This window comes from Prunus persica, chromosome G6 (genome assembly GCF_000346465.2).
Source record: "Prunus persica cultivar Lovell chromosome G6, Prunus_persica_NCBIv2, whole genome shotgun sequence".
NCBI lineage: Eukaryota > Viridiplantae > Streptophyta > Magnoliopsida > Rosales > Rosaceae > Prunus > Prunus persica.
In genome coordinates, this window is record NC_034014.1 from 1,278,170 (window position 1) to 1,299,617 (window position 21,448).

At 37.1% G+C, this 21,448-nt stretch overlaps 3 protein-coding genes across 3 annotated transcripts; all 3 read right to left on the reverse strand.

Moving 5' to 3' along the window:
* Positions 235-8,921, reverse strand: LOC109950014 (the record flags this gene model as incomplete). The annotated part of the gene is given in 3 exon segments (XM_020567437.1): positions 235-3,034; positions 6,552-7,529; positions 7,532-8,921. Coding segments are annotated over 3 exon segments (4,947 nt in total), but the record flags the coding sequence as incomplete, so codon positions are not given.
* LOC18775208 (octanoyltransferase) lies at positions 13,528-15,502 on the reverse strand. The gene is made up of 2 exons (XM_007205755.2): positions 15,280-15,502; positions 13,528-14,406 (listed from the first exon to the last, which is right to left on the reverse strand). Exon 2 carries the CDS (start codon positions 14,401-14,403, stop codon positions 13,696-13,698), a length of 708 nt encoding a protein of 235 aa, XP_007205817.1. The 5' UTR covers positions 14,404-14,406; positions 15,280-15,502; the 3' UTR covers positions 13,528-13,695.
* LOC18773855 (UPF0061 protein azo1574) lies at positions 16,211-21,086 on the reverse strand. The gene is made up of 8 exons (XM_007208264.2): positions 20,627-21,086; positions 20,129-20,238; positions 19,485-19,541; positions 19,093-19,392; positions 18,453-18,700; positions 17,226-17,532; positions 16,863-17,136; positions 16,211-16,696 (listed from the first exon to the last, which is right to left on the reverse strand). Exons 1-8 carry the CDS (start codon positions 21,047-21,049, stop codon positions 16,442-16,444), a joined length of 1,974 nt encoding a protein of 657 aa, XP_007208326.1. The 5' UTR covers positions 21,050-21,086; the 3' UTR covers positions 16,211-16,441.

Genomic DNA, 21,448 nt, shown 5'->3' on the forward strand with positions numbered 1-21,448 from the left:
CATACCAAACTGAGATTTAATTTTGGAAACTGAAAAGAATGATCTTATAAACAATAATTGCAAGCGGAAACGATATCAGAAGGCTGATTTAATACCTTAAGAGTCCTTGACTTGATGTTAATGGAATTTGTGGCACAGAAGAAAACTAATGTGCACAAGTACTTACCAATAGAAAGGACCACAATCCACAACCAATAATGGCCTTGGTTTTTCAGAAACCAGTAAAAATAAATAGGCCACAAACTTCATACTGTGATTAATCAAACACATAGTTGCACTACGTTTTCTTAACAGAATTTGTCCTTCCCAACAAAAACATAACTTACACAAAAATTTACATACATATAGCCTTCTTTCTTATCAGTATGGCCAAATTAAAGCGATGCAAAACTACAAATAAGTCCACTAAAAACGATTGATAAACAGAAAATATGCAACTTAGTACCGAAAATGATTTAAACCTGCGATACAAATGACTCCTTCAAGCATGCTCTGGAAAATGGGGAAGGGCATGGTGGAACTTGTACTTCCACCACTCCTTCAAGCATCTGAACAACCTTCCTCATATTGGGTCTAAGAGAAGGGTCTTCTTGAATACACCAAATAGCAACCATCACAAAATTTTCCAGTGTCGTTTTATCACCCAGGGCCTGAACTTCATAATCTACAATAGCATCTAATGCTCCTCCAAGGAAGCAATCATAGACCCAATCCGTTAATATTGCTTTCTCTTCGCAGTTATTTTCCACATCAACGCTTCTCCTACAACAAATGATCTCAAGCAGCACAACACCAAAGCTGTACACATCAACTTTGGTAGTGATTGGCATGTTCCTAAACCACTCAGGTGCAACATACCCTTTTGTTCCTCTAATGGCAGTATGAGTCTTGCTCTGATCCATCTTCAAAAGCTTTGCCAATCCAAAGTCAGAGATTCGAGCAGTGTAATAATCGTCAAGCAGTATGTTCTGAGGCTTTATATCACAATGGATAATTTGAGTACTGCACTCTTCATGCAAGTACAGAAGTCCTCTGGCAACTCCATAAGCAATTTCAATTCGTTGTCTCCAACTCGGTTTGATATCAGTAAAAAGGTAGCTTGCTAATGTGCCATTGCTCAACAATTCATACACTAGCAACCGCTGTTGCCCCTCATCACAATATCCGAAAAGGCGAACCAGATTCTTGTGATGTGTCTGACCAATTACATTCAGTTCTGTTTTGAATTCCTTCTCAATTTCTTGCATCACATAGTTTAGCTTCTTCACTGCCACTTGGACACCAGAACCAATTTGTAGTACCCCTTTGTAAACAGTTCCAAAAGCACCTTTGCCTAATTCTTCCTTGAAATCATTTGTAGCTTCTCGAAGCTGTTCATAACTAAAAGAACGCAAATTCGAGTCCAAAACAATTTCGGCAGACCTTACATGTTTCTTCCTGAAAATCAAGACAAATCCCAGACAAAGACAAGCACCTAAGATAAAATTAACAAAGATAGAGGTACCCAAAAGCACTGATTCTGCACGTATCACAGTGGTCTGGCTCTTCTTCTTCTTATCATCTGGACATGGATGTTGAGGAGCTGGTATTGGTAGAGTTGAATTGTCCTTTCTGACTTTGATGAAGGCTTGTGAATTAAGACCTGTATCCACTCTCCCATTTGAGAGAGGTAACTTCTTTTTCCAGCAGGTTTCAGACCGAAAAATAGCAACAGCACACAAACAGTCTTGAAAGCAAGATTCATTGCACTTCTCTGCAGTAAAAGGTTTTAACTGCACATAATCTGAGGTTGGCCAATCTGTATTTGTTAGCGCCTCAACATCATATAAATCGTTTGTGCGACTAAGCTCATCTTCTTCACAGCCTTGTATGAAATCCGGTTTGCATCCCCGATATGGATCATTTGGATCAAGTAAAGAGAACCCTTTTGGGCATCCACAGGTTGGCCTCTTATCTTTGAGAGTGCAGATACTGTTGTACCCACAAACACCAACACCTGAATCTTCTCTATTTCTTTGGCAAATATCATCTGGCTCTGACCACCGAAGAGTCCAGCTCACATTTCCAGTGAAATTCTTGGGGTGATAATATTGAGCAAAAATCCCATCAAAGTTGAGAGTTGCTCTAATATAGTTGTCCCTTGCTGAGACTGCCTCTCCCACTTCAAGATTGTACTTTCCACCATTCTCTCTCACAACATACAAGTAGCCTGAGACATTGAAAACCAATTCTTTACCTTCACTACCTGCCACAGTCCCTGAGGTCGTGTCGGTTGCATAGTAAGGTGCATTGGCTAAGTTTGTTGGCAAGTTTATGGTGCTGATTACAAGGTTCCCATCATCTTGCAGAAGCAGCTGGAACCGTCCTTTCGAATAGTTAGTCTCCGATTGTCGAGACGAAAGCTTCCTACTTCTTTCAAATGTCTGTCCAGGCAACATGGTATCAGTGGGATTGTTGAAGGTCTCCCATAAGCTTTCTAAATTTCTATCTTGAAGAACAAAGTTGCCTGTATCATTCATGACCCCTTTGGCAACAACACCAGCACTGGTTCCAGATTCCCATAGCTCATCACCCTGAGGACTTCTAAGCACTAGACCGCTGTTGGCAGTCAAGTTCACAGTTGACCCCTTGGGTGCAACTGCAGCCTCATTATCCCGATTTGCATTCCAAACTATGGTTCTGTCTGGTATTTTGGCATACCATATTGAGAGCAGGAAAAGATCATTGCTTCCAAGTGGAAAAAATCCAAAGGCAAAATCACCAGATGGAGAAAGCCATGGTGAGGAGTTAGCTGCAGTTGCAGTTAGGAAATCCCCCACTGCTATGCCACCATTAGTTTGAGCAAACACAGAAACTGGTAGCAGAAACAGAGAGGAAAACAGAAGCAGCCGTACAGTAAAAGCCATTGCTAATTTTCTAGCACCAATGTGGTTAGGCATACTACAATAGCCTAGCTGGCTATATTTCATAATGAAGAATGGGGCCGTGGACCTTGTTTCCTTGAAATTTCTTGCTATAAATGCGTGTGCCACATCTTAATGAAGCATGAGACGCGCTCATTTCTAATTTGTGTATACTAGTCTATATTAACCATCCACTACGGCACGAACTTAAGGTCATCTCCATTCATAAGGCTAAATGTAGTCCGGAACTAAAAATTTAGTCCTTCAAAATATTAATTTTTTAAAGAATAGTGCAGGGCTATATTTTTTGGGAAATGCTAGCAACCTTCTCTCTAACCTTCTCCTTTGGACCTTCTCTCTTTTTCTTATGACATGTGTTATTCTCATTACACTAAAAACAATGTCATTAATGCATTATACAAGCTAACTTTTGCTTTCCAAGTTTACCCTATTCAATTGATCTAAATTTTTTTTTTGACAACTTTCTTACCATCTTAATAAAAAGTTTTAAAAATAAAAAAATAAAAATTTAACGTCAGATATTTTTGGGTTTGCTTTTTTTTTTTTTTAATACAGGTTTTGGCTCTCCTCTAAGCCTTTTGCCTTGGGTTGTTGTAAATGTTTGTCTTCATGACCATTAAAAATAGAGTAGAGCAACATATTATAGCCGTTTGTATAATATAGATGCAAACCACTCTTTTGTTTTTCTTTTGTTAATCTAAACTGTAATTTATTTATTTATTTTCATATTGAATTCGATTTTGATGATTTTCTTTCTATATATTTTATCTCAAGCCTACGTTGTTAGGGGATATTTTGGTTTATTTAGTAGTATAAAAAAAATGCAATCAAGCAATTTCCTTTATAAAAAAAAAAAAAAAAAAAAAAGTTAGTCTGAAAACTCTGTACCATTGGGTGCTTACAAATGTGAATGACGTCTTTTTTATATATAAAATAGAAAATAGAAATTTCTTTTGTGTTAAAAAAGAGAGGAAAGCAGACATTTTCTTTCAAAAAAATAACTTACGTTATAAATAAAAATAAAAAAACTTTTTATTAAGATGGTAAGAGAGTTGTTTTATAAATAAATAAAAATTAATTGAATAGGGTAAACTTGGGAAGCAAAAGTTAGCTTGTATAATGCATTAATGACATTGTTTTAAGTGTAATGAGAATAACACATGTCATGAGGAAAAGAGAGAATGTCCAAATGAGAAGGTTAGAGAAAAAGTTGCTAGCATTTCCCTTTAGCTAAACTATGGAAAGTTATATAGAAAAAAAAATATAAAAAAAAAGGACGGATACAGCTGGAAATGAGTAATAAAAGGGGTGCTGTCAAATCTGAGCTTTTCGGGTAGGAGTAAGACAGAATTGGAAAAAGATGGAAGAAAGACCCCATCGACTGAAGACTACAAAGTCTTCCGATTTTCAAGGATACTTGATCTTCCCTTTCTTTGGTCCTCAAAAATATGATTTCTACTATCCAATGCAAGATGTGTTATTTCTCCTATAAACCTGTGCAGGCTAACTTGACTGTTGCTCACAACTGGATCATACCTCTTACTAGTGATAGTTAGAGCAACTCCACCCATTTGCCCTTAGCCATGGCAAGGGTGGAGTTAGGGCAAGCACTATTTACGTGAATAGTGGCTGTCCTTGCAAATAGTAAATTGTGTCTCCACCCGTTGCCCTTAGCCATGGCAATTACTATTCATTTTTTTGTTTTTTCCTCCTATTTTTTAATGAAAATAATTAATTTGGGTAATATTTTCAGATAATATTTTTGGGTTCGTACATATCAATATTTATTATAAAATTCATATCTCAATCGGAAATTTTTTTGGTATTTATAGAAAAAAAAAAAGAGAGTATTTTTTTGGTATTTTTTTTTAAAAAATTCAATTTTTTTTCATTTTTTTATTGCACAAAAATTGGCTGCCGTTGGATTGGAGAAAAAAATCTGATCGGAGAGCTCAGAGTGCGACACGTGGACTTTTAGTGGCACTGTAGCGCCAGACACTGTAGCATCACTGTAGCACTGCGGTACTGTAGCGGCACTGTAGCTATACTGTAGCGATACTGTAGCACCAAAACGAGGGTTGGAGCTCGGGCCAACCTTGCCTTCGGGCCAGCCCAGGTTGCTGGGTCCCACCTTGCCCTCGGGCCTGGGCTGTCCGTTGGAACACCTTTTTTTTTTTTCCTCCCCTAGCCTCGGGCTGGGCTGTGCCGCTGGAGAAGCTCTTAGGTGTTGTCCCTTGGTTGGGTTGTTGTTCCTTCCTTTCTGAGTTTTTTGCTCAGTTTGTTGTTTCTTTGTTCCCATGAATCTCCTCCTCGTTGTTTTTATTAGGCTTTTGCCTCATTTTTTGTTATATATTATTCACTAATCCAAAAAAAAAAAAGTCAAAAATATCTTCTGCGTCCATGTCTGTATATTCAGGCAATCTCCAACTATGGGCTATATCCTAAATATAGCCCTAAAATAATGCAAAACTCATCTTCAGTTATGGGCTAAACAAAATTTTGGCCAAATTTGGAGGAACACTTTTGGCCCTTTAGCCCTTCAACTGGGTTACATGTAGCCTAGCTTTGGCCTAATCCAAAATTTTTGTGAGCCCTATGCATGTGCTTTTAAATGTTTTCAATTCATGTTGTTTAAGAAAAAAAGTATAAAAAAATATTGGTTATGACCGTTGCAGGTCAGACCATTGAAAACCAATCCTTTTTTTTTTTTTTTAAATGTGATCACCTTTTTAAATGTCAATTCATGTAATTAAGAAAAAATTACAAAAAATTATTGGTCATGGCCGTTGGAGACTCATCTTTTTTTTCTTTTTCTTTTTTAATTTACATGTGGTCACCTTTTTAAATGTTTTCAAGTGTTGTTTCAAAAAAAATTATAATTAAATTAAACAATATATAGTTGTAGAATATATGAGCATTGTATCATAGTTTTTCTCAAAATAATAAAATATAAATGACCCTAAAATATAGCCTGCATGACTGGATATGGAAAAATTTAGCCATGCACTATTCTTTGAAAAATTAATATTTTAGAGGGCTAAATTTTTAGCCATGGACTACATTTAGCTCTATGACTGAAGATGGCCTCATGGTCATATGTTCTTTGCCCCAGCTTACCTCTAACTAAAGTTTCTAGTCTCTGATCTATTATGGTCATGCCCATCAAGTAATCTAAGTTGGGCACGACAAAGAACACGACCCGCTAACACAAATTTGCCACCCTAGCTCCAAGGACAAGACAAAGAACACGACCCACTGACACGAATTTTCCACCCTTACAAGCCAAAAGATGTAATAAATATGAACGTTGCTATTTACGTAATTCTAATTTGATTATTTGAAGTTGAAGCCAATTGCTAATGAAATCTATCACACAATGTTTCTTTTAAAAAAAATTTATCATTTCCATTACATAAATAGAGCATTCTTTCTTATTATCGCCAGTATACTATGGCCAAATAAAATTGATACATATATCTAAGACGCGATCACAATGCAGAACTACAAACTAGTGTGATCACAGAATCAAATCCAAAAAAAAGAACATTGACAAGCAGGAAATAAGCTAGTACTGGCAGTAAAACCTTAGCTGCAATGCAATGCAATACAAACAAAGCTGGTTTCAGCCTGTTCTGGTGGTATATGGGGATGGACATGGAGGAACATGCACTTCCACCACGCCTTCAAGCATCTGCACAACTTTCCTCATAGTTGGTCTAAGAGACGGGTCATCTTGAATACACCAAATAGCAATCATCACAAGCTTTTCCGGCTTCATTCTATCATCTAAGGCCTGAACTTCATTATCTAGAACTAGAACAGCATCTAACATTCCTCCGCGGTAGCAATCATAGACCCAATCCATTAAAATTGCTCTCTCCTCACTGCTATTGTCCACATCAACGCTTCTCCTACAGCAAATGATCTCAAGCAGCACAACACCAAAGCTATACACATCAACTTTGGCAGTGATTGGCATGTTCCTGAACCACTCAGGGGCAACATACCCTTTTGTTCCTCTAATGGCAGTATGTGTGTGGCTCTGATTCATCATCAAAAGCTTTGCCAATCCAAAATCAGAGATCCAAGCAGTGTAATAATCGTCAAGCAGTATGTTCTGAGGCTTTATATCACAATGGATGATTTGGGTGCTGCACTCTTCATGCAAGTACAAAAGTCCCTTGGCAACTCCACAAGCAATTTCAATTCGCTGCGTCCAACTGGGTTTTGTATCAGCAAAAAGGAAGCTTGCTAACGTGCCATTGCTTAAGAACTCATATACTAGCAATCGATGTTGCCCTTCGTCACAATACCCAACCAGGCAAACTAGATTCTTGTGATGTGTCTTACCAATTACGCTCAGTTCTGTCTTGAATTCCTTCTCACCATCTTGTATCACACAGTTTAGCTTCTTCACTGCCACTTGGACACCAGAACCAATTTGTATTGTCCCTTTGTAAACAACTCCAAACGCACCCCTTCCTAATTCTTCTGTTAATCCATTTGTAGCTTCTTGAAGCTCTCGGTAACTAAAAGAACACAAATTTGAGTCCAACATATTTTTGATAGACCTTACTTGTTTCTTCTGGAAAACGAAGAAAATCCCAGACAAACAGCAGCACTAAACATAAAACTAACAAAGATAGGGGTAGCCAGAATTACGGATTCCATGGGTATCAAAGTGTTACTGCTCTTCTTCTTCGTATCATCTGGATTTGGCATTGGAGAAAATTGTAGAGTTGTGTTATCCTTTCTGACTTTGAAGAAAGCCTTTGAATTAAGACTAACATCCACTCTCCCATTTGAGAGAGGTAATTTCTTTTTCCAGCAGGTTTCATTCCTGAAAACAGCAACAGCACACAAACAATCTTGAAAGCAAGATTCATTGCACTTTTCTGCAGTAAAAGGTCTGAACTCCGCATAATCTGAGATTGGCCAATCAATATTTGTCATCACGATTACATCATATGGATCTTTTGTGGTAGTAAGCTCATCTTCTTCACAGCCTTGTATGAAATCCGGTTTGCAGCTCCCAAATGGTTCCTTTGGATCAAGTAAAGAGAATCCTCTTGGGCATTGACAGGTTGGCCTATTATCAGCGTTGAGCTTGCAGATACTGTTGTACCCACAAATACCAAAACCTGAATCTTCTGTAATTCTTCGGCAAATATCATCTGGCTCTGACCACAGAAGAGTCCAGCTTACATTTCCAGTGAAATTCTTTGGGTGATAATATTGAGCGAAAATCCCATCAAAGTTGAGAGTTGCTCTAATATAGTTGTCCCTTGCTGAGACTACCTTTTCCCCTGCAAGATTGTACTTTCCACCATTCTCTCTCAGAACATACAAGTAGCCTGAGACATTGAAAACCAATTCTTTACCTTCGCTACCTGCCACAGTCCCTGAGGTAGTGTCGGTTTCATAGTAAGGTTCATTGGCAAATTCTGTTGGCAAGTTTATGGAGCTGAGCACAAGTTTCCCATCTTCTTGCAGAAGCAGCTGGAACCGTCCCTTTGAATAGTCAGTCTCCGAATATCGAGATGAAAGCGTCCCACTTCTTTCAATTTTCTGTCCAGGCAACAAGGTATCTGTAGGATTGTTGAAGGTCTCCCATAAATTTCCTGATTTGCCATCTTGAAGAACAAAGTTGCCAGTATTATTCATGACCCCATTGGCAACAACACCAACAATGGTTTCAGATTTCCATAGCTCTTCACCCTGAGGACTTGTAAGCTCTAGTCCACTGTTAGCCAAGTTCACAGTTGATCCATTAGGCGCAAGCGCAGGCTTATTATCCCTATTTGCATACCAAACTATGGTTCCGTTTGGTATTTTGGCATACCATATTGAGAGCAGGAAAAGATCATTGTTTCCAAGTGGCAGAAATCCAAAGGCAAAATCACCAGATGGAGAAAAACATGGTGAGGAGTTACCTGCAGTTGCAGTAATAGAAGCACCGACTGCTATGCTAAACTTCACACAGAGAAGCGCCGACTGTCAAATTGCAATACTCAGAGCAACCTGTTTCACTGTTGAAAGTTTGGGACCTGGAAACCAAACTTCACACAGGAGAATTTTTCAAATTTAGTACATGGTTGCAAGCATGACAAGTACAGCCGTTTTAAAATAGTGGGAGCAATAATTCAGCAATAAAGGAAGTGTACTACAAATGAATAAACAAGCATTAACGAGAAAGGTAAGAACATAAAACAATATCAGGTAAAATAAGATAATCACATTTTCCTGTTCATAGTAAAAAGGAAGTATTTTGTGCACATAAAAAAAACATTCAAGATAAAACCAAGTGCCCACCTTTGACCACAATAAGACATTAATTTTTTCTTTGAAAATTAGAGCTATTAATTAACTATCATGAAAACCAATTCCGAAATTTTTTCAATGCTTTAGAGAAGAGCATTCTTTAGTACCAAAACAACAAAAGTACAGCACCTCAGCCAAACAATTGACATCAACAGGTAATTTAGTCCAAGTTCATTGTTATTTATAGGTGAAGTTGTAGAGCATACACAACTGGCTCCATGATCATTGTTGAACTACAGAACCAGGCTGCCAGGAAAGATCTTTGAAAGTACTACTATGTCAATGTGTAGATAAAATGGCATATTGAGACATTTTTTCTGGCCAAATGAAGAAAGTCAGGTTCAAGAACAGAACTTGCACACATTAGACATTGAGGATTTCATGATTGGTTAACAATCTAGTTTAAATACTCACCGTGTTTGTAGGTCAAGTGCACAGTAATTCAAAATTCCAGATTCGGCCTTCAACCCTGCATAAATTAATAAGTACTGCAATGTGCTGCAACTACAATCATTGAGTTCTTATGCTAACTGCTGTCAATTATTCAGTCTGACTCCACCACTGGTAAAAAGGGTCCACAATCATACCTGTAATTTGAAATTAAAGAAGGAATAGCCTTGGTTTTAAAATAAAACATGTCCATGTGGCAAACATAAGATAGCTATAGTAACTGGTGTAAATTAGTTTTCCATGTGCATTATCTTTCCTTAAAATACAGGTCTGATATCGGAACAAGAAACTTAACAGTTCCACATGAAAATTCAGCTGGAGGCTCTTGGGATAGTAACTGATCCAATCAATAAAACGTGGACATACAGAATTTCTTTCTAGGAGATATACAAGATTTCTAGGGAGACAATATAAATTGAGTGTATGAATTAATGTCTCTACAAACTTGATTGGAAGACTAATTATGAATAAGATTTACATCCACAATTTATTCAGTTTCCAATTTATAGCATCTGCAAATGGTTTAAAATTCAAAGCTCTGAAGTAAGCGATATCATCAATATTGAGATATTAACAGAAGTCGACTTTCATGACCACTGAAGGGGGAAAAAACTGCTACAAAGGAAAGATTATCAGCTGGACTGAATGATTCTTAAATCTACCACAGTGTGGTTTAAATTCTACATAATGCAGATCAAAGGCTTCCTGTCCTGAGATGCAGATAGCAGACCAGAAAAAAGTCACTCCACTTAAAACATGTACAAGGATTTTGACCAATTATAAGTCCTTGATTCAATTCTCATTTTTAGTCTTTTCATTTTAAAGAGTTGTGTGAAACATCATTAAAGGTTAGAATTGCTAGAAACATTAGGAACTTTAAGTACACGAAATTGCTCATCACAAGGCCGCATGTTCAAATATTCAGAAACATCACACAGAAAATGGCTCATAGACACATTTCAAGAACTTGCAGTCAGCAAGAAGTTAAATTGAAGGAAGATCAATTGTATTCATGGGTTACATAAACAGTAGAAAAATGATTGAAATGTATAAACTTCCATTCCACCAACTGCCAAAAGTAAAGTGGCTATCTTCTAGAACAAATAAATACTCTTTCTAACAATTTCTTACAGGGTTCTGTACATAAAGTTTTCTCTCATCTCCTAAATCTAATACTCAAACCAACAATTGCAACAAACAAAAAAATAACAATAATAAACGAATGAACAACTAGAAGGACAACAAAAGAAAAATTATGTATAAAGATCTCATCTTCTTACCTATATAACAGAGTGAAAATAAGGAAACTGCAAAAATGTGGAAACAGAATGAGATTTGTATTCTCTTTCTTCTCTGGGATCCCTAGTCTCGGTTACCGGTTCTGGGTAGGATTTGATTTGCTGGGCGGGGCCTTTCTGAAACTTGTCTCTACAGATTTCTTGGGATCTTCCATTGCTTTGCTGGACTTGTTCGGATTTGCAGAAAATGAGGCCACTGAAGCTAGCAATCTTCTGGGTTGATTTCTGTATCTCCCTGGAACTTGGGTCTCTTGGTGCAGTGACAGTGAAGAACATGTCACACTCACAGCGTGCATGAGAATCAAGGCAAAGAAGGCAAGCAAGATTCTCTGACTGGTTTTCATGGCGTTGTTTGGTTTGATTTGATCTGATGAAAAGAAATCGAATGTGGGTAAAAAGATGAAAGGACAGGGTATGATGCCTATACATATGAAGATTTTCTTCTTTAATCTCTAATAAAAGAAGGCAAAAAGCGGCAGTGCATGCTTTGTTATGCGTAATTTGGTTAACGAGTGTGAATGTAATGTAATATATAGATAACTAGTGTACATTCTCTCCCTCTCCTAGGAACCTATATGCTGGGCAAGTACTTATTTTGGTGTATAAAAACAAGAATTAAAATTTTTTTGTTCAAGTCCAATTGATGAATACACTAATACATGAAAAATTATAAGTCAAATTACAAAAAAAAAAAAAAACATAGACTTGCTCAGATGTTTTTGGTTCAATTGTAATTTAAATTTTTTTGTTCAAGTCCAATTGATGAATACACTAATACATGAAAAATTATAAGTCGAATTACAAAAAAAAAACATAGACTTGCTCAGATGTTTTTGGTTCAATTGTATTTACCTGAAGTTAGTGCAATTGTATAATGATCTTTTTTCTTAATATTGAAAGAGGTTCTAAGTTTCGGATCTCTCGGTCCTCGCATATCAAGCAAAAAACACCATGTGCTCGGTGTGAATTTAATTTGCCATACATTGTGGGTGTTATGGGTTGGTTAGATAATTAGCAAGCAGAAAAATCCTTGTGCCCATTCCTTTGTTTTGTTGTGTAACAGGTTACAACTCGGAAGCAGCTGATCATGTGATGCTGAGTTTAATTGTCATACTTCTATGACTTTTCTCTGCAAACTTGAATATTTTACAAAATAATCTCATGTGACTTATCACATGAGACCAAATCAGACGCCTCATTTCTCTGTCCATCCTTTTGCTTTGTTTAATAACCGATCACTATTCTATATTAAGTGGTACAAAACAAACACAGCTAAACTTGGCTGGGTAAGCTTGCTTTCCAAACGTGAAATACCCTTTTAATCTTCTACGAAACCGTCACATATGCCAAGCTCCTGTATCAAGAAATAGCTCTGATGTGTGCCATCTCGAAAAGCAAGGTTTCTAACGAGGAACTTTAGCATACGCGTGTCGGTTATGTATAACTTTCTTCTCATTGCATACATGTAAGAAAAAAGTTAAATACAACCGAACCGGCTCATACAACGATTTTCAGGCTTCCATGCTTCAAAGAAGGCTCTCATTTTCAGACTTGCATTATATTTGAGTTTTTGTTCATTTCCCATGAACCCACATGTTTTCTCCAGGTTGAGAAATGGGTTGAAAAGAGAACATGGATTTGAGCAGCAAGAAGATATTTAAATACCAAGTATGATTATCAACTTGGCCATCAAGCCATCACGCATGCTGATCATTTGCTAATACAGCATGATTTTCTCTATGAAATTATGTGATTCGGATCAATCCCACAGTGAGCTCTGATTAGTCCACTTGGGATCAGCAAGCTTTTTAATCTACACACAATTTATAAGAGTTGTGTGGTATTATTGAGCATGTGTCACTTTTTTTTTAATTATCGTCTTTTTTTTGCCGTGGATGTCATGGTTGACGTCGACAGTTCACAATATGAACTCATCTCTATTGATAGAAGTCAATTGGTCAAGGAGATTAAAGAAGGAAATTATAGTTTTTTGTACCACAAGATCTGGTCAAGGAACTCCTGAAAGTTGTATTTGCAATAAATTTTGTGAAATTTTGTTGAGAGGAGAGGATTTTCCATTTGGTTGACATAAGTACATGTGGATCAAAGAATCTTTCTGCAGAGAAAAGCATGTGGTCTATGTCAGCAGGACTATGATAGAACACAGTGCTCACACACCTGACCTCTATGATTAAGAGACCAAATGATGTTACTGTGTGTAGACCGAACCCAGAAGCAGTTTTCCTTCTTTTAAAAAAAATAAAAATAAAAATGGAAAAAAGCAAATTTATATCATATTCCCCTTAGCAATTTTACAGAAGCAAGCTACTGTCCTATGTTTTACAGAAAAATGTTAGGAGAGCAGTATACCAGCTTAATTTCCAAAGAACCCTTTAGAAATGTGTTTTTCTTGTATGACCCGCCCACAATGCTTTTGTTGTGTTTTCTTTACATTTTAGGCAACTTTTGCAGGTTTTCAGTCCCATTTAGGAAAACCAATTTTAGAACTGGATTCATCCAATATACATAGGTAGGATTTCTAAACTGGATTGAACTATATAGAATCACCAGTTTTCCACATTACATTACTTATCATACAAGATATACAAATTCAGCAATTTCCATCAATTGTTCTGACAAATAAAATGAATGAAAGAGCGTAAGGCTTACATCGTTTATTCGTTTGGCATACAATTGTTATCTCATTCGGTTTCCCCATTGTCTGACAATATTGAGGCAGCATCCTTCCATACAAGATTACTATAACCAAATTGTCTAGCAAAACAAGAAATCAACTGGTCCTGAATTACTTCTTCTGTAGGAAGCACCAAGTCTGTCTCCCTTCTCAATGATGTAACTTCTTTATCTGCAATGCCACAAGGTACGATATGCTTAAAATAGTCCAAATCTGGATCAATGTTAAATGCCAATCCATGAGAAGTGATTCCATATGAAATCCGTACACCAATTGCACCAATTTTTCTGTCTCCAACCCAAACCCCCGTTTCACATTTTTTTCCAGGAGAAGCTTTCACACCATACAGAGACGCCAATTCAATCATGCTTGACTCAAGATTCTCCACGTATTTACGAGCACCAAGCCCAATATCCCGAAGAGAAATAATGGGATATAAGATGGCTTGATGTGGACCATGAAATGTAATGTCTCCTCCTCTTTGTGTGTAGTGCAGTTCAGCTCCTATTCTTTTAAGTTCAGACTCGGGAATCAACAGATTGTGATCAGTTCGCCGTTTGCCAAGGGTGTACGTAGGTGGATGTTGCAGGGACAGGAGAGTATCTGGAATCTTATGAATTTTTCTATTGGAGGCCAGCTTTTCCTGCAGCTTAAGTGCATCCAGATAGCTGATTGCGCCCATTTTCAAGACCTCGAGATTTCTTGGAACTCTCATTCTCTGTAAACCACAGTACAACTAATTATGTATTTTTCTTTCGTCACATAGAATTAACACAACACATCGTGTTCAGCCTTCAGATCATACGATGTCTACAGCCTTTTATAAACTATAAAGAAATGATTAGCAAGTTACAAATTCATAGATAAAAAATCCATGAGAAGGGTGGAGGTCACTTGATTCCAAGTTACAAATTTTACAGTTAAAAGCATGATATAAGTTGAACAGAATTTCAATTTCAAGGTATGAATTGATAAAGCATGATATAAGTTGCCCAAAGAAAACTGAAAAGAGAATAACTTTACAGTATATTGAAGACACAGTATATCAATTTGATCTGCACATTGTAATATACTGGAGAATTAAATGTGAATTTCTTGAATTCTTGAAGATATGGGCAAGCAGAGAAACAAACCAATAACCTCTACCACCGCAGCTACAACTTGTATTCTCTTGGTTTCTTGAGATTACAAGTTATACCATTTAAAAATCAAACATAAGCTCTCTAAACAGACAGACCAAAGTTTGTTTCTTGGGCATGCCATGGCAGCTCTGTTAGGATAGGGCTACAATCAAAATGGAAATTGGCATATAGACCCACTGAGCTTCAAAGACTATCATGTAAGCATTTGACCAAACAGTTAATGGGCATCAAATGTTAAGCATGAATTCACAGATTCAAACAAGCCAAATGACAAAGATACAATGCTAATGGAAACCAAAAAAAACAAAAAAACAGTCATCAAATGTTAATCGTGGATTCAAACCACCAAAAGGTTCAAAAATAAGCTACTGATAATACCACATTTCCGGGAAAGAAAACAAATTTACAAAATAAAGAGTCTTAAGAAAGCAGAACCAGTGACTGTTTACCCGTACAAACCAAACCACCGAAGATGAGAGAGAGAGAGAGAGAGAGAGAGATGGTTTTGTCCAATCTTAATCTTTTACGGTTGAACGCACCGTTTCGGCTCTCCACTCGTTTCCCTTCTCTCTCTCCTAAACGAATCGCCAAGCACTTGGTTCGTTTGAAGCGGCCTAATCCTGTTCACGGCTGCAAACTGAAACCTTATTTGCTTAAGCTAAATTTTCACCTAATCATGTAGGGTTTTTTTTTAAATAATTTGAACTCCTAAATTGGGCATAATAGTATAACTCCCTAAATTAAATTCAACATTTTGCATCAGATAAAAGACTGGATTAGGGAAGTTTTTATCCTTGCACAAAGCACTTTGTAGCGTTCCGCAAAGCATTTGAACTTGTAATAAACATTTTGACATGTTTCTAAACTACTTTTAACAAATGCGCAACACTTTTTAGTGGAAGTAGCACTATCGTTTTTTATACAAATGACATTAAGAAAGGGGTTAAGAAATGGGGAATCAAATTTAGAACTTTTATACATGGATAATTGCTCCTAACCACTTGAGCTACAAGTCACTTGCACAGAAGTATCACTATAACCATGTTGAACACATACAATGATGCAATCAATGACATAGACAGCTTGAACCAATCAATGACAGAATCATAGCCCATCCTTCTGCAACATATACAAAATGTGCAACCATCCTCCATGACATGTCCTCTTCTTTGCCAGCATGAGCAGAAAAATTTGTATAAAACGGAAATAGCATTGTTTTGCTATCCCCAACCAATTACAGTCTTCCAGGTGAAAAAATTATCATGAGTGACATACTGTGATTGGCCGGAAATAGCAAAATAGTGATATTCCCATTTCATGTAAGTGTTTCTCCTGCATGAGACATACTTCAAGACAGCACGCATCAACCCTTTCTTTAAGTTGCTGTTTCTATAATGAATTTCTTTAAGCTGTTTTCAATTGAATAGAAAACAACAATCATACAACATTGCCACTTTATTTCATTGTCAGAGGAAAAAGAAAAGAGAAAAGAGAAAAAACTGAATTTGACTATTATATACGACAACTTACTATGCCCAAAGACAAACTGTCAAGGAAACAAAAATCTCTTTTTGCCATCTATATAACATTATGTTTGTTTGCATAAACAAATCATGAAGAGCAAGAAAGCATGCAAACTCCAGGCCTATAAGCCCACGCTGGGGGCAAGCGAGCATATTTTTCCATTCCCGGTTGCTCATCATATGGCCGTTCCATTACGTTAAGCACCCTCTGAACCTCTCCAAAATCACCTTGTTCGGCTGCATCAATGGCACTCTGGCATAAATAGTTTCTGAGAATATACTTAGGGTTCACTGCATTCATTGATGCCTTCCTTTCCTCATCTGGGATGCCGCTAGCAGCCAGCTGCACAAGCAAAAGACATCATGTGAGAAAATTAAATACAACAGAATCTTTGCTTTTGACAGGACATGAAGCAACTGAATCAGTTTTAATTCTTCGAGTGAAGTGGGAATCAAAATGATAAACTTTTCGAAGATAGGAGTCATATGAAAACCAGAGCTCAACGTACCTCCTCTATGTAGATTTTCACCCAGCTGATCCATGCCTCCTTCCGCTCCTGCCCAATATCTAATAGAACGGCCTTTAGTGGGTTCAACAACTCCTCTTCTGGAATGCTGGGATCAGCTTTGATATTGGATAGCAACCGGAAAAAATTTGTGTAATCCACTTTGTCGACAGCCATATTATTTAAAAGTTTACTGATCAGCTGTTTGATGTACTTGGGAAGACCAAGTTTCTTGGTCATTATAGCTTGATAGTCATCCATGAATCTGGTTCCATATCTGTAACAAATCCACACAAAAAGAGGTTCAATTAACTGCCACTGGAAGATACAATTTAATTAGGAGAAGGGTGTATGAATCACAACTACCTTTCCATTGCATAATTTGCTTCCTTATCATCTATCAACTGGGCAGCTGACAGAGTTCTAGTGAATTGTGCAATATTCCATAAGCCAATATCAGGCTGATTTGCAAAACAATACCTCCTCCCAGGAAGATCCGTGGTATTCGGAGTGTAACTTGGATCAAATGCATCCAGAAAACCAAAAGGACCGTAATCTATGGTAAGACCCAAAATGCTCATATTGTCAGTGTTCAACACACCATGAGTAAAACCAACCCCCTGCCATTTGGCAACCAAGGAAGCAGTGCGCTCAGCAACCTCTACTGCCCAAGCTGTTAAAAACCCAATCATGGGAGTAAAAGCACAGAAAAACAGTTAATTAAGTATGCCTGAATGAAACTTTTCTATCATAGACTCTTTTGGAGTAGCAGTAAAGAGTAGAGAGAAAATACCAAGTTTGGCATAAAGGAAGATTGCCAATCTCAATATTAGTAACAACATTGGACACAAAAGGTATGCCTGAATCAAGTCCTTTCTTTTGTTTTCTTTTTCTTTATTTTGTGATACGTAATGACTTCTGCAGTTCTATTAAAATAATATGAGGGTTCCTGAATAATGTGGTGCAACATGTACCACAGTATCAACACCAGACACCTTATTTGACTGGCATACATGAAGAAAATATATAGATGCAACTTTGGAACGAGATATTGCATCCCTAATAAAATTAGTTTTTAACAGAAGATGAAGAAGCCAGTAGCATCTTAATTAGTCCGAAGTGCACATTACACACAAGAGAGAAGCCCATCTTAACTACTTTCCATGCCCAATATGGGAGGTCACCACACTACTAACTCAGCTAGGAACACAAAACTGCAGTACCACTAAACAGTTGTCTGAATCCTAAATCAATCCAAATTGTCTTTCTACGGAAGAAAAAAAGAGAACTCATATAATTGCCATGGGATAAGACAACAGGCATACATGAAGAAGATGTATGACTTTAAATCAATCCAAATGGTTTTTCTAGCAAAGAAAAATAAAAGTGAACTCCTATAATGTCCATGGGATAAGACCATATGAAAGCATACAAGATGAGAAATTTATGGCTAGTTAACTTAGACTGCACTTGTTGATTGAACTTCCCATTCATTTAGCTTCCACAATATGACAAAATGTATCCCAAGTCTTAATGAACATTATTTAAGCCACCATCAGCAACACATTTTGCTCTAAAAGGATAAATGAGTACCTGCATACTTGTTAGATGTCAGATCAACAATGGAATGTTCTTCGTTTCCTGTGTTGAAAGATAAACTCTCACTTCTACTCATGTTCTCTATGTGAGGAAAGTGATGCCTAATGGCATAGTCTGCAAGAGTACGAACAATTGCGAGGTCCTCTTTTTCTCTGGAGGCATGTATTTGGTATGATCCAAAACGCAGAAAGGATGGAGAAACCCTGCAAACAATTGCACCAGGTTCCTCTTTCGGATTGCCACTGCAAATGAAGAAATAAACAATTTATTTTTAACAAGAAAATATGAAAAACATATATTCCTATAATTAATGATAAGAAAATTTAGGAGGTCCAAACACCGTGATTACAGTCTCAGTAAGCAACATACATCCTGGTAAAGTTCAATTCCTTTCAGGATGAACAAGATATTGATATTTTAGCATAAGACCCAACCAAGAATGTAAAGATAGTTGAAAAATAAAACAAAGAGAAATGATCTTAATAAGGGAACAAAAGGAATTATCAATACATGAAACCTTGAACTTATGCACTGGCTTCAAAAACAAGAAATTCATAGTTACGATATATATCTTAGAGATATCTAGGACAATACTGTTAGCTAAGAAAATTAATTAGAGTTCTGCTGAACATACTCATAGAACATGTCGCGTGTGACAAGTTTTCCTGTTGTCACAAGACAGAGAGCTCGAGTTGTTGGAATTCCAAGATTATGCATCGCTTCACTGCAAAGGAATTCCCGAATGCTACTACGAAGCACAGCAAGGCCATCTGCAAACCGACTGTAAGGAGTCTTCCCAGCACCTTTAAGCTGCAGTTCCCACCTTTCAGATTTAGAATTAAGAACCTCCCCAAGAGTAATAGCCCGACCATCTCCCAACTGTCCAGCCCACATTCCGAATTGATGTCCACCATAGCATTGAGCGTAGGGCAACCTGCATAAATGAAACGTACATCCTGGCTGCATGAAATTTGACAACAGTGCCTAATGTGAGCCTCATAATTTAATATTCAGAGAAACACTTACGATCCCACTAGAGGAGATGCCCCAGAGAATAAAAGAGGGAAATCTGGCCTTCCAAATCTGTAACTCCAAATAAGGTGCCAAATTAGTCCTATGAAACATGAAATACCACATGTGCAAAACATGTATATTAATAGTACTATGGTATGTCAGTCAATGGTTCGGGGTACAGCAAGTCAGAAACCAAAGCATTAATCCGAACAATACAAGATGGAAAACACATTTACATAGGAAACAATAGCCTCCAATACTCGGCTAGATATCAGAACTCCTAGAATAAGGAAATTTCAATCAATAAGAGGAATCTTGACAAAGCATGTGACAACTTATCAACTCTGAAAATATAAATATCTGGGGGCCTAATCTACCATACTTACAGATAGGAGTTTTCATAGCTGTGTCATGTTATTTACACACAGAACTAATTTCCTAAACCACAAGGCCTTGTGTAGAGGTGAAGAAGAGATCCAGAATCAGACTTCCAAGGACCATCAAAAACATTATCCATAACAGATGCTGTCAAACACAATTTTGTTTCTTTCTGATTCTATCAAACAGACTCTCTGAGTTCATGCTTATTTTCTCATCCATGTTAAAACGCATTAACACTTGATTTTCCAGGGAGCACAAGAAACAAGAATACTCACTCTTCAGGATCCAATTCAAGCAACTTGGACACTGATTCTGACCAGGCAACGAGCTGAGGATTCTCAACTTCAGCTGACGGGGATACTTTCGTATAACAAGCATGCAACACCTGATAATCAAAACCCAGAAAGCATAGCACAAAGTTACAACATAACACCCCCTCAGCTAGTAAAAATTAAAGTGTAGCTCAAAGCAAGAGATCATATCACAATCAACCCTATTAATGGCACAGTTCCGTAGCTAAATTAAGCGAACCCAACTAACAACACACGAACCGTAAGTCACTTGGCCATTTCCCCATTAATTCACTACGATTTTCTAAGTAGTTGTGTTTAAATTTAACAACTTTTCCGATTTTGGGACGAAACAACAGCTCAAGTGTAAGCCTTTCAACTAATACACAAACACACAAAACATGCGCTAAACTTTCCTTCACTTTCTCAGCAACCAAACAGAACATAAGCCAAAATATGAAAATAGGGCAAAAACAAGCTAACCTCTCGTGGAATCGTATCAGTCCGGGGATCACCAGGCAACTCTCTTACAAACGAGTTGTCCCAATTCAGATCTTCAAGCTTCAACCTAACCGCGTGAGTGTTATTTACACCATTATTTTCACTTTTATTATTCATTTGATCGTGGCCGTCGGAGGTCAATTTCTGATTCTGCAAATCGTGCGTTAGGGAGTCGACCGACAAGGTAGCCTCCGATGGGGGTGAGTCCATGGGAACTTGCTGGCTGGTGCCGGAGCTGAGGTTGCATACGAGGAGGGGCAGCCTGGGAAATTGAAAGTGCTTGGAGGGGCAAAATTGAAATTTTGAAGGGCGACGGCGGAAGTAGAGGGCGGTGGAGAGAGAGAGGCGAGGAAGGGGAAGTAAAGATAGTGAGGCCTTGGAGGAGAAATGCGAAAGGATTTGCATTATTTCTGTCGGACTTTTGGTCTATCTAAATAATATTTCTGGGTTTTGCTTAAAAGTACGTTTTTGTCAAAATAACAATAAAATAATAAAATAATTACATTTTGTCATTTTTCCTGCAGCATTGTTGAAATTAAGCAAAAATTAAGGTTTGATTTGCATAGTTTTAAAATTCTTAGAGAATTTCATTGAATTTTTTCTTTTTCTTTTTATAAATCAAAACTGATTATAATAAATACATATATGTGTATTTTGTATGAAGAACTATATTTCTCTTGATAAAAATAATCATAATTAATAGCTTTTGAAAGAATTAATAATATTCTGACAGAAAAAAAAAAACAATATTTAAAAACTAAAAATTAATTAAAACTAAATCTCCTTCCAAGAATTTCTTGTTGA